Source organism: Gekko japonicus, unplaced genomic scaffold (assembly GCF_001447785.1).
Source record: "Gekko japonicus isolate JY-2015 unplaced genomic scaffold, Gekko_japonicus_V1.1 scaffold2917, whole genome shotgun sequence".
Classification (NCBI taxonomy): Eukaryota; Metazoa; Chordata; class Lepidosauria; order Squamata; family Gekkonidae; genus Gekko; species Gekko japonicus.
The window spans coordinates 10,200-22,267 of record NW_015161496.1 but is presented as its reverse complement, the minus strand read 5'-3'; the positions used below and the strand labels follow the sequence as shown (position 1 = coordinate 22,267).

At 39.3% G+C, this 12,068-nt stretch overlaps 2 protein-coding genes across 3 annotated transcripts in view; one reads left to right on the top strand and one right to left on the bottom strand.

Moving 5' to 3' along the window:
* SUGCT (succinyl-CoA:glutarate-CoA transferase) overlaps positions 1–12,068 on the top strand; it is a 59,292-nt gene that overhangs the window by 46,062 nt on the left and 1,162 nt on the right. The window lies entirely within an intron of this gene.
* LOC107125741 (uncharacterized protein PF11_0207-like) lies at positions 964–5,777 on the bottom strand. Of its 2 annotated transcripts, none has more exons than XM_015429194.1 (2): positions 4,881–5,777; positions 964–1,103 (listed from the first exon to the last, which is right to left on the bottom strand). In XM_015429194.1, the coding sequence occupies exon 1, from the start codon at positions 5,716–5,718 to the stop codon at positions 4,918–4,920; it is 801 nt and encodes a 266-aa protein (XP_015284680.1). In that variant the 5' UTR covers positions 5,719–5,777; the 3' UTR covers positions 964–1,103; positions 4,881–4,917. The 2 variants fall into 2 exon arrangements, with proteins under 2 accessions (XP_015284680.1, XP_015284681.1); XM_015429195.1 differs by having other exon boundaries at positions 4,903–5,777.

Sequence of the window (12,068 nt, the reverse complement as noted above, 5' to 3'; positions counted from 1 at the left end):
CCATAGAGTTTGCACTCAAAAGCTGCCATTTCCTCTTAAGTTGTTTGGAAATCAGTTGTAATTTGGGAGAACTACAGGGCCCACCTTGAGGTTGGTAACCTTACACCTCTTTTCCACTTCTCTGCTCACCATTACGAATCCACCCAGAGGCTGTGGAACATTACTTTTTCTACATTTGTTTCTATTGCCACTGTTTCAGGGTTAAAAGCAGGACAAAAGGATTGCTTCTCTGCTGATGCCACCTATCAGGAAATGCAGCTCCATCCCAGAGTCCCATCGACAACTGAGCAGTGGTCCCTACCGACATTGACTAGTCAAAAAGGAATGACAAGAATTTGCAGTCTGTTGACTCCTCCAGGCACCCTTTTAATCAGTAAACGGGGGATTGCCCAGAAGCTTCTGTTAGAATCTCCCATTTCCTGATAGGAGGAGCCATGGGTGGGAATAGAGCAGCAATTGTTTCATTCTTATTTTAGTTTTGTTGATGCTGAATGTGGTGGAGCAGTCCTGCTCTGGCCTGCAGACCTTGTTCCACCCTGCCGTCCTGGGTTTTCCCAACACCTGGAGGGGGCTTTCTCCCTCTCAGTTCAGTGCCTCAGTGCCATTACCTGACCATTGCAGGAATTGCCCTTTGCAGGAATTGTCAGGACTCCCAGGTTCCCTTCCATGTTCTGAGGCCTTGCCTCAGTGTCTCCCACTTTCCAGAGTCTGGTCACCACGGGGACTGCTTACTGCCTTTTATTTATTTATTAATCACATTTATACCCCGCAGGCTATTGTCAACTGACTGCCCTGCCCTTCCTCCTGGTGCTCCTTTTTTTTTTTTTGTATAAATATTTTTATTGTTATTATTATTTTCTTCTGATTATACATTTTCTTATTCCATCATTTTCCAACATTTTCTCCCCATCCTCCCCCCCTCCCCCAGTCTATTGTTTTTAGTCCTTTTCTCTCAGCCAGGGGCATAGTGTTTGGAGCTTCCACTGAACGTCGTTCCTTTGTTCTTCTTCCATCCATCTCCAGTATACGGTCCATTTCTCTTGAATTGTCGCTGTTTTTTCTTCCCACGGCTTGTCTTGGTTAGTTTCGAAGATTATCTCTGCCTGAATAATTTCAAACACATAGTTAAGCCAGTTTCTCTCTGTCCATTTGCTTGCATCTTTCCATCCTGCTGCTATAACTGCTTTACCTGCTAAAACCATTGCTTTCAGTAACCCTTGGTGCCTTCTCTCTATTGTCTCCACTCCTATTGTACTTATCAACATTAATTCGAAATCTATGTTTATATTTACTGCAAATAATCTATTCATTTTCCCTACTATATTTTTCCAAAAAGTTTTAACCTCTGGGCACTCCCACCACATGTGTGAATACCACCCTTTTACATTTTTACAGTGCCAACAGTTAGGGCTTAATCCTGGAAACATATTTGCTAGCGTTGCTGGGGTTCTATACCATTTGGTAAAAAATTTTAATTCCAGTTCTTTAAACTTATATACTTTAATCTTTTTAATTTCATTCATAAGTTTTATAGCTTTTTGCTCTGTTATTTGTGTTTCTTTCTCCCATTTTCTTTGTAATTGTATAATTGTTTGTTCCTTATCTGAAATCATTTTCCTATATATTGCCCCTACCAATCCTCTCTTATTTTGTTTCATTCTTTTGTATATCTCTTCTATTGGTTCTTCTGTACTTATATTCCCATCCTCGATTAGCTTCTTGACTTTCTTGTATAGACCTGCTATTTTCAACCAATATCTTACTCCTATCTCTCCCTCTAATGCTTGGAGTGACTTCACAGTTCCTCCAATACACATATCTTTTATTCTTCTCAATCCTTTTTCTCTAAGCAGTTCCCACCATCTATGATCTGTACTATCTTTTTCTAAGGTCTCTATTGGTGCCCATCTAGATATGCCTTTTAACCATTTTTGTCGCCATTTCTTCCAAATTCTCAATGTATTTCTTCTAGGCCCCATCTCTAATTTATCTTCTCTTTCCCCTTTATTTGTAAATATCCCATATTTCCCTATTCCTTTGTTTGCCTCATTTTCAAATTTGACCCATTTCTGATTTGCATCTTCCTCTATTTCTAAAAGTGTTTTCAGTTGAAACGCTTCGTAGTAACTTACTATGTCTGGTACACCCCACCCTAGTTCTGAACTATGGCTATATATTATTTTTTTTGAACTTCTGGTTTTTGTACTACCAAATATCCATTCCCTTATTGTTGCATTCCATTTCTCCAGTGTTTGTTTGGTAATCTCTAGTGGTAGTACTTGAAATAAATATGTTAATTTAGGTATCCAGAACATTTTTACACTCCTGATTCTGGATGTTATATTTAGGGGCTTTCTTTTCCATCTTTTCCTATCTCCTGCTATTTTTTTCCAAACATTTTTAAAGTTTTTCTCTACAATCTTATTTATATTCTGATATATTTCTATTCCTAAATATCTAAATTTCTTGACTCCCAATCCTATTTTAGTTAGTATATTAATTTCTTTCCTTTCCTTTCTACTCACATTATGGTATAATACTTCTGATTTCATCATGTTAATTTTTAGTCCTGACATTGTTTCAAAATCCTCTAGTATCACCTTTGTCTCTTTAATTCCTTCTTTTGGGTTTGACATCATTATTATTATATCGTCTGCAAACAAATTAATCTTCATCTCTTCTTTGCCGATCTTACAGCCTTCTATCCTTCCTGAGTTCCTAATTCTTTCTGCTAATTGTTCTATCGCCATTATGAACAAAAAGGGTGAAAGCGGGCATCCTTGTCTTACTCCCCTAGTAATTGGAAATTGCGCAGTATGTTCCCCATTTATTCGCACCACTGCTGAGCTTTCTCTATATATTTCCTGTATGGTTTTTATAAATCCTTGGCCAATGCCATATTTCGACATTATATTCCACAGGAATTCATGAGATAATGTATCGAATGCTTTGTATACGTCTAGTTTAAGCAGACCTATTTTCCCCAATCGACAGTGACTTAATACATTTAATATATTTCTAATCGGGTGTGCTATACTTCTATTTTTAACAAAGCCATACTGATCTTCTTTTATTACTTTAGGGGTAATTTTTTTAAGTCTATTAGCCATTATTTTTGCAAAGATCTTATAGTCCTGATTTAATAGGCTTATTGGCCTATATGAACCCACTTCCTTGGGGTCCTTCTGTGGTTTTAATAATATTGTTATTTCTGCTTTCCTCCAAGTGTTAGGTGCCTTTCCTCCTTTTAGTATATCGTTAAAGACTATGCATAGTTCTGGTGCTAAAATTTCCCTCATTTCCTTATAGAATTCCGCTGTGAATCCGTCCATACCTGGTGATTTACCTATTTTTAAACCCTTTATTGCTTGCTCTATTTCTTGCGTTGTTATTTCCTCTTCAAGGCCTCCCTTTTCCGTTTCTGTAAGTTTAGTTTCTATTAATTCCTCAAAGTCCACGGTGTTCTTTTTTTTATATAGGGTCTTATAGAAATCCATAAAGGTTTCCTTGATCTCTTCTGGTTTCTGTGTTATATTCCTGTTTACCCTAATGGCTCTCACCCTTTGCTTGTCTCTTTTGCTTTTTAAATAGTTTGCTAGTCTTTTGACTGAATTTATTGAATTCCTCTGGAATTCATCTCTTACCATGACTTGTTTTTTCCATAGTGCCCTTGAGTCTAATGAATCTAATTGTTTCTTTAATTCTGTAATTAGTTTGTTTCTATTGTGACAAAATTTTTGTAATTGCTGTTTTTGTAGATTCTCTAGTTCTTGTATCTTATCATTTCTTACAGAGTACCATCCTTTTTTTAATTCTTTCTCTTTCATTATACACTGACCCCTAATTACAGCCTTGGCTGCATCCCAAAGCATGTCTGTAGTTACTGTTCCTCTGTTCTCCTGAAAGTATAGTTTTATCTGGTTTTCCATATACTGCTTATCCTTTCCTTTAGACATTATCATGTTATTATATCTCCATGTTTTCTTTTTTACTTTGTCCCAGTTGATCTCTATTTCTAAGCTAATGGGGGCATGATCTGAAATCCATATTGGGTGTGTAACTATATTTTTTGGTTCCCATTTACCAAATTCTTTAAGTATTATGAAGTCTAAACGTGAAGCTATTTTATGTCTATTTGAAAAAAATGTCGGTTTTGGCGCCAACCCCAGTGCTTCATATGCTTCTATTAAACTCCATTTTTTCCACCATATCACATTATTTTTAGTAATATCTAAATTACAATCTCCTGCTATCAGCAGTTCGCCTTCCGCAAATTTCTGTATTTTTGAGAAAATTTTTATTAAAAATCTTTTTTGTCCTTTATTGGGGGCGTATATATTAATGAATGTTATTAATTTGCCTTCAAATAAACATTTAACAAACAGATATCTTCCCTCCTCATTTGCTATTATTTCTTTTATTTTGATATCATGCTTCTTATGTACTAATATTGCCACTCCCCTTGCCTTAAATTCACTTCTAGCCTCAGCCAGCACCACCCATGCTGGGTCTTTAAACAATGGTTTATTATCTCTCTTCGGTTTGTGTGTTTCCTGCAGGTACATAATGTCTATGTTCTGTTGTTTTGTAAATCTGGAGAGTCTGTATCTCTTTAAATCAGAGCTCATACCATTTACGTTCAGTGTCAGCACTTTTAACCTTTTAGCCATACTCTTTTACTCTAAGTTTACCTCCCCCCCCACGCTGAGAGTTAATTCTTGTTCTGTTAACTTTGCTTACCCTTCTTCCCTTCCCTCCCCCTTCCCACTTTCCCCCTTGTGTAGAGCTCTTGTTTGAGGAGGAACAGCTCATCCTCTCTCTACACCTTCAGGTGTGTGCACCCCCCCCCGATAGCTTATTTCTTTCCCATTACTAGTGACCTTTTGTTTAATGGATACTTCCCTTAATTTTCTGCCACTAGGAGCTTGTCCTTTGCCTCTTTTCCTGGTGCGTAGAAGGACCTGCTTCCTCATCGTCTGTTATTGCCGTTTCCTCCATCTCTATTTGCTCTTCCAGGTTCCTTGTTTCAAGCCCCATCTTCTCCAGTAGTTTTACTGCCTCTTGTGGATTCCTTGCACTTAGTCTTTTTCCTTCTTGAAAGATAATTATAGAGGCTGGGTACGCCCAGCTAAATTGTATTTTATTATCATAAAGTCGCTGAGCATATGGTTTCATTAATCTCTTTTGGTTCAGCGTGTCTTGGCAAAAATCTTGTTGAACGTAAGTTTTTTTTCCTTTGTAGTTTAATCCCTTAATTTTTTTTAAGGTTGAATATATCTGGTGTTGTTTTTTTTCTCCTGCAAATTTTACAATTACTGGGCGGGGTTCCCCCCCTCTTCTTTTCGTTTGCAGCCTGTGTGCTCTCTCTATTTGGTCTTCCTTCAATTCTATCCCCTGTTCTGATATCCATTCCACCAAACATTGCTCCAATTTCTTTTGCCCCACGTCCTCTGAAATTCCATGTATTATCATGTTCGCCCGTCTACTTCTATCTGACAGTTCCGCGGTCTGTTTTTTCAACTGAATGATTTGCTCCTTGTTATCTTTGGCCATGCCCTTTGCCTCTATGGCTAATTCTTTCACTCCCCTGATTTCTTCTTTAATGTTTTTAAGCTCCTGTTTCACTTCTCCAATTTCTTTTGATATTTTTTCCTGTGAGGCTAACATTAAGGCTTGAAATTGGGCAATCTGTTCAGATAACGACTTCACTGTCGCCATTTTGATTAATTAGCTGCCTACAGCTTCTCTCTCTTTAAAGGTTGATAACTTTCCTCTTACCCTGCCCAGCCACAAGTTCTTCGGCACTCCTTGTTCACTGTTCTTTTAGAGACCTCTGAGGCTGTTCTCTGGCAGTTTAGTGAGATTAATCTCCTCTTCTAGGTCATTAATCTTTCGTCAGTTCGAAGCGGGGGAAGCAACGGCGTCTGTTTTTCAGAGCATGCGCACACCTCCTCCCCTCCTGGTGCTCCTTTAAAAAATTTTTTTTAGATTTTTATTGAGTAATAAAAAGGGAGAGGGAAAGGGGAATAGGAAAAGGGTACAAAGTGAAAAAAAGAAAACAGTGCTTACAATTACTTCTACAAACGCTATTACATTACTGTTAAATAGTGGGTTCCATGGATGAGCAGACCCCACTACTAGTGATCAACTGTACTTTATTAGTGATTTCGGCAAGTACAAGACTAAACTCCAGGACCCCAGCCCTGTTTAAATAGCATGCAATTGCTACACCCAAACACACCCTACTCCCAACGATAGGCTGTTTACATAACATTACTTCTTGATAGGTTACTTCCAGAGTCCTGGTGGTCTATTGTTCTTGGGCTCCAAGCTCAGCCAGTCTCTGGTAGAACAGTCCTGGGATGTTTCAGTCCCAATACATAACAATTACATTAATAATTCTACTTATACAGTTGGGTAATTCTTTATATTAAACATAATCATTTAAACCCATACATTTCTTGTTATCTGCAAAAAACCAAATTATTGCCTTTACATCATAATAGCATTCTATAGCTTCTTAAATTTTTTAAATAACATTTTATTACCTTATTGCCTTGTTAATATATTTTAATAAAACAGTCCGATTAATTAATCATGTTTAAATTATATTAATTTCATAACTATAGATTCTCACATTTAAAGCTCTTATAATCTCTGAATCATTTGTTGCCAAACTAATCTTTACTTACACGGTTATAGATCTTTAACATCCTACTGCTTGTAAGTAGCCCTTCTATAACAAAAACAGCTGTTCTATAAGAAAAGCATTCTAAAAATAACATACCTAATTCAGATCCCTTTAAGATTACATTTTACTAAAGACTCTAGCATTTTTGTTAATATTCTATATCCTAGTCCCAATTTAGTTCTTACTAAATATTGCTTAATCCTGAGAAAAATAATACACATTTCTTATAAGAATTTCCATATAGCGATAATTTTTGTCTTTAAGATTTTCTAAAATAACACATACAACTGCCTTATAACAAATGCTTCTTTGACATTTGATTTAATTTCAGTTTTAATTCAATTTAACCTTCTTGGTTATCATTAACAGTACAACTGTTATTAAGATCTGTTTTAGTCACATTACAAGGTTCTGGGCTTTTCTAAAATTACAAATAAAAACTACCTTGTGACACTAATTTTTTTAACATTTAAATTTAGTCACCTTTTCTCTTAAATTTTATATCCTTAAATCACATTAAATCTCCTTAATTTCCACTATAATATCACTTGCCCTGCTGTAGCAATTCCACCTTAAATAGTTCTTCCTCCCCCCCTCTTTTTTTCCTCCTTGAATTCCCAGCGTTTTATCTTCTGTACCTGTGGATTGTTCCTGTAATATTTCATTATGGAAGTAGAACTCTCTCCCTGTTTACTTGCTCTATCTGAAAAGTTTGTATTAGTCATGCTTAAGATTATCTTCCATTAGGGCTGCCAAGTGGGTGGTGGTCCTATCTCTTGTTAAATATAAGGCAGGGTCCTTAGGTTAGAAAGTTACCAGATGTTTACAGGAGTGCCATTACCTCCAAGCCTGTCAGGCCAGCACATGGCAATGGCCACGTCCTCCAGACCTCAGGAGTTCTGTCTGCTCCAATGGAATCAGCACCCAAGAGGCCCTCCTCCTTGCTCCCAGGAGTTTTATCCTATCTCTTTCCCCACCCACTGATCTGGTCTGGCTGGGTCAAAGAAGCTTCTCCTGAAGTCTCTAGAAGTTTCTTCCTGAAGTCCTTCAAGTCCTTAATACCTCCAAATCTCTCTTCCCTGCTTGGAGTGGGGCAGGGCGGGGCTGGACTATCCCATTGTCTAGATCAATTACCATTTGTATGAAGGTGGGTTGAGGTAAGTCTGGAAAGCCATTGAACTGACTTCCTCCACTTCCTGCCTGTTCTCTGTCCAGAGAGAACCCCCCCCAACTCATTTTTGCTGATTTCAAACCTCCAAAGAAGCAATGCATTTCTTCACATCCTGGTAGAAGGAGCCATGGGTGGCAGTAAAGTCCAACTGTTTCATGCTTAATTTAGTTCTGCTAATGCCAACAGGGTTAAATTTGCAAGAAGAATTGCATTCTGGGCTGTGCACTGTTCCTGCTACTCTCCATGTAACAATGCAGGGACTTCTGGAGCCATTTTCCATTCCTGGGTTGGGGGCACCTGGAGGATGCAGCAGAATCTGGCTTTGTTTCTTCTGCATCACCAGATATGCCTCTCTCTCTCTCTCTCTCTCTCTCTCTCTCTCTCTCTCTCTCTCTCTCTTTTTCTTTGGGGGGGGCTGGTGGTGGGGGTTTTTTGTTCTATGTGCCTCTCTATATCTCTCTCTCTCTCTCTCTCTCTCTCTCTCTCTCTCTCTCTCTCTCTCTCTCTTTTTGGGTGGGGGGTGCCAGGTGTTGGCATTGGCTCTGTGCTACGGTTGCCAATCTCCAGGTGGGGCCTGGAGATCTCCCGCTTTTACAACTGATCCCCAGCTGACAGAGATCAGCTCCCCTGGAGAAAATGGCTGCTTTGGAGGGTGGACTCTATGGCATTGTTCCATGCCGAGGCACCTCCCCTCCCCAAACCCCGCCCTCTCCTGGATCCACCCCCAAAGTCTCCAGGTATTTTCCAACCCAGACCTGGCAACCCTACTCTGTGCCCAGCTGTGGGCCTCTGCAGGTGACCAGTCCTCAACATTGACCTAGCATGAAAGGAAGAAGGTTCTGTACAGACAAATGTTTACTGATTTGATTGGTGTAATCACTTTATGGGCACGGATTCAGCATGGAGTCTCTGGCATAGCAAATTTCATCTGTGCTACGGTCGTAGTGTTTTTCCTGTGCAGCTGTGTATTGTGCAATATTCCTTTATGGCTTGGTAACTTTTTTTATATATATCTGCTGCTGAAAAAAAAATCAATTTTGATGTTGGGCTAAGAAGATCAGAGTGATGTGGTATTTCAGCTGGATGGCTCCAGAGGAAGTGCTTTGAGCATCAGCTTTATTCTTGCTTATTCTATAAGAGATAGATTGCATGAAAGTGATCATGTGCCTCTGTTCCAGGAGAATTTTCTCTTGAACAGGATGATGGCATTTATCCTTGGGAAGTCTAATCTCCAGCCTTTTGTGTGGAGGGCAGTAAATAGCTGTGCACTGGTGTTACTGCTTCTATGCCACTGGTGCCGAATGCCTGGGGGCAGAGAAGGGCCCAATGTACCACAGACTGCATCCACCCATGGTTGGATATTGTACTGTTGTTGTGCTATAGTAATCACTCACAACTGGATGTTCCTATGCAAATTCATAGCAAATGATTGCCAGTAGTGCAATATCCAGTGATGCGTGAATGTAGCCACAGTTGCCAAGGAAACAGTGAAGGAAGTGGTTAGTAGGTCAAGCCTAGTGGTGACCTCCACCAACAAGCGTGGTGTAATTATGTCATTGGTTTGTGATTTATTTCCTTCCTGGAACCCATTTTGTTCCTGGGTTATTCATACCCTTCCTCGCCCATCTGCCCTTGCCTCAGTGTCCACAATGTAAAGATAATAATACTGACCTATTTACAGACTTCTTGGAAGGGTTTCTGAGAAAATGTGACACACTGTTAATGTCCTGTGGTAGGGCTGCGAGGCATCCCACTCTGGTGGGAGGCCTCCTGCCATCAGCTGTCATTGGCCGCTGACACAAGCAGCAGTAGGAGAAAAATAAAATAAAAATTTAAAACATTGGTGTCCTGCAAGACACTATGTTGCTTTTGAAGCAAAAGTGATGTAGTGGCACACAGGACATTGTGCCCCCTCCGTGTCCGTGTCCCCAAACCTCCTACATGGCCTAGCAACCCTATGCTACAGTGGTGTATGGATGCTAAATATTACATCCTACAAGTCTTGAGCTGAGAACTTCAAAACAGCTGGTATGTCTTTGTAAGAGGCTGCTTATGTGTGCAATGACTAGCCGTTCGGGTTTTTTCCTTCATTGTCATTGTTTAGAAATGTAGTTCATGCATATATAGAGCTGATTACTGATGATTATTTACATTTAACAAAGGTATGTGGAATTCTAAACACTGTTTATAAAAGAATAGACAAGACAATTCATTCTATATGCAGGAAACCCATCTAATCATACATAATGTTGATGGCATTAAGAAAATATGTAAAAACATTACTAAGAAATTATAAAATTTGAGCTAAGAAGTTTACCATCGAAAAATGTATATATAAGGTAAAACAATTTGCTGTATATGCCACACATTTGAATGGTAATCTTGCTTGGGTGGGGAACTTTCATAAATGAATAGAAATCTTGGGCAAGTCTGAATGCATGACAAGAGCCAGAGTGGTATAGGGGTTAAGAGCAGGAGAGTCTGATCTGGACAACTGAGGTTGATTCCCCACTCCTTCACATGAAGTCACAGGGTAGTCACAGTTCTCTCAGAACTCTCTCAGCCCCTCCTGTCTCACAAGGTGACTGTTGTGGGGGATTGGAAGGGAAGGTGATTGTAAACCACTTGGAGACTCCTTAGGGTAGAGTACAGTGGGATATAAAAACCAATTCTTCCTCTTCAGCTTGAATAAATCCCATTTGACTTGGATCAGACTTCTAGGTGAAGTACAGATGATGCTGCATCTGGTATTATCATTTGGTTATCAAACTTCCCTGCAAGGCTTTAATCTTGGGCCAAAAGAAATTGGATAAAGATTAAAGTCAAAGGGGTATGGTCTAAAATGTATGAAGAAGAAAATGGCGGCACACTCAGAGAATGCAATAAATCCAGAAGAGAAAATTGCTAACAGTTTTCAAGTCTGCTTCTTTTGAGGGCTTTTTCTAGTGCTTTTTATTAGTAGTACTAGGAGGTTATTATTTTAGGAGGTTATTATCCGATGAGCACATTAACCTATAGTAGTCATATCATGAGTAACTAATTGCTTTGAAATGTTCACATGGCATCATTTTTTAAAGATTATTAATCGCGTTTAATTATGAAGATGACCACATAACTGATGCAGATGCATTTGTTTGGCACTTGGCCATTTAAGAATATCTCACAGGAACACAGCCTGAATGATGCCATGTACTGGAAACAATTTTAATCATACCAGCCCCAACTATCATGACTTTCCATGTTGCACTGGTTTTCCCTTCCATATGTGCTGTTGGTTAGCAAAACAAGGGCTGGGATTGATATGAAATTGACTTCTAAATCTGACTTCCTGATTGATGACTTGGGTGTAAGACAGTGAAGCAAAGTACAGATTACCTTTTCTTCAAAGCATTTGGCTCAACATACTAGTTCTTATCCCCTGACCCAATGAAACCTTAAGTATGTGTAAATGTATTTACTCTCAGTCTCTGTTACCCTCCTTTCTCCTTCCCCTCATTCCGTCCTTTAATTTTTGGAACGTAGGTTGAGTTTAATTGCATATAATGAAACTGAATGCACCTGTCTTTCTGGTTTATTACATGTGCATAAATGTGCTTTTGTGCTATATAAACAAGTATGTACATATGTGCCAATATAATATAATATAATATAATATAATATAATATAATATAATATAATATCCCTTATATATAAAAGCCGAATGGTGGTGGCACTTCTCTAGAACATTCCATACGCTCCGGAATTGGTTGGCGCCCTGGTGTGTCAGTCAGAATCTGTCCCTATCCACTGGCTGCATTTCTTGAGTCTCGCCTCCAACATTCTAAACAGTTTGCTGTTCCTCTCCCCCCCATAGCCAGTCAGAACACAGAGGTTATTTGCATATGCAGCCTCATTGGCCTTTGCCTCGGAACACAGAGGTCGTTTGCATATGCAACTTGATTGGCTTTTGCCTCTAACATTCTAAACAGTTTGCTGTTCTGAGGTAAAATGTGTCCAATCTCCAGGTGAGGGCTGGAGATCACTCAGAATTACAACTGCTTTCCAGATGGCAGAGATCAGTTCCCCTGGAGAAAATGGTGGGCTCTGTATCCTTACATGCTGCTGAGGTGGCCCCCGTATGACAGCCAATGTGACATAGCAGTCAGGGCTTCAGAGCACGGGAGAGGCTGCAGGTGTGTGGGGGGTGGAAAGCTGAAGAGTGAGGGG

What these genes read in the sequence shown, in the direction of transcription:
- LOC107125741 (XM_015429194.1), bottom strand. Translation starts at nt 5,718, where the DNA reads ATGGCGACAGTGAAGTCGTTATCTGAACAGATTGCCCAATTTCAAGCC.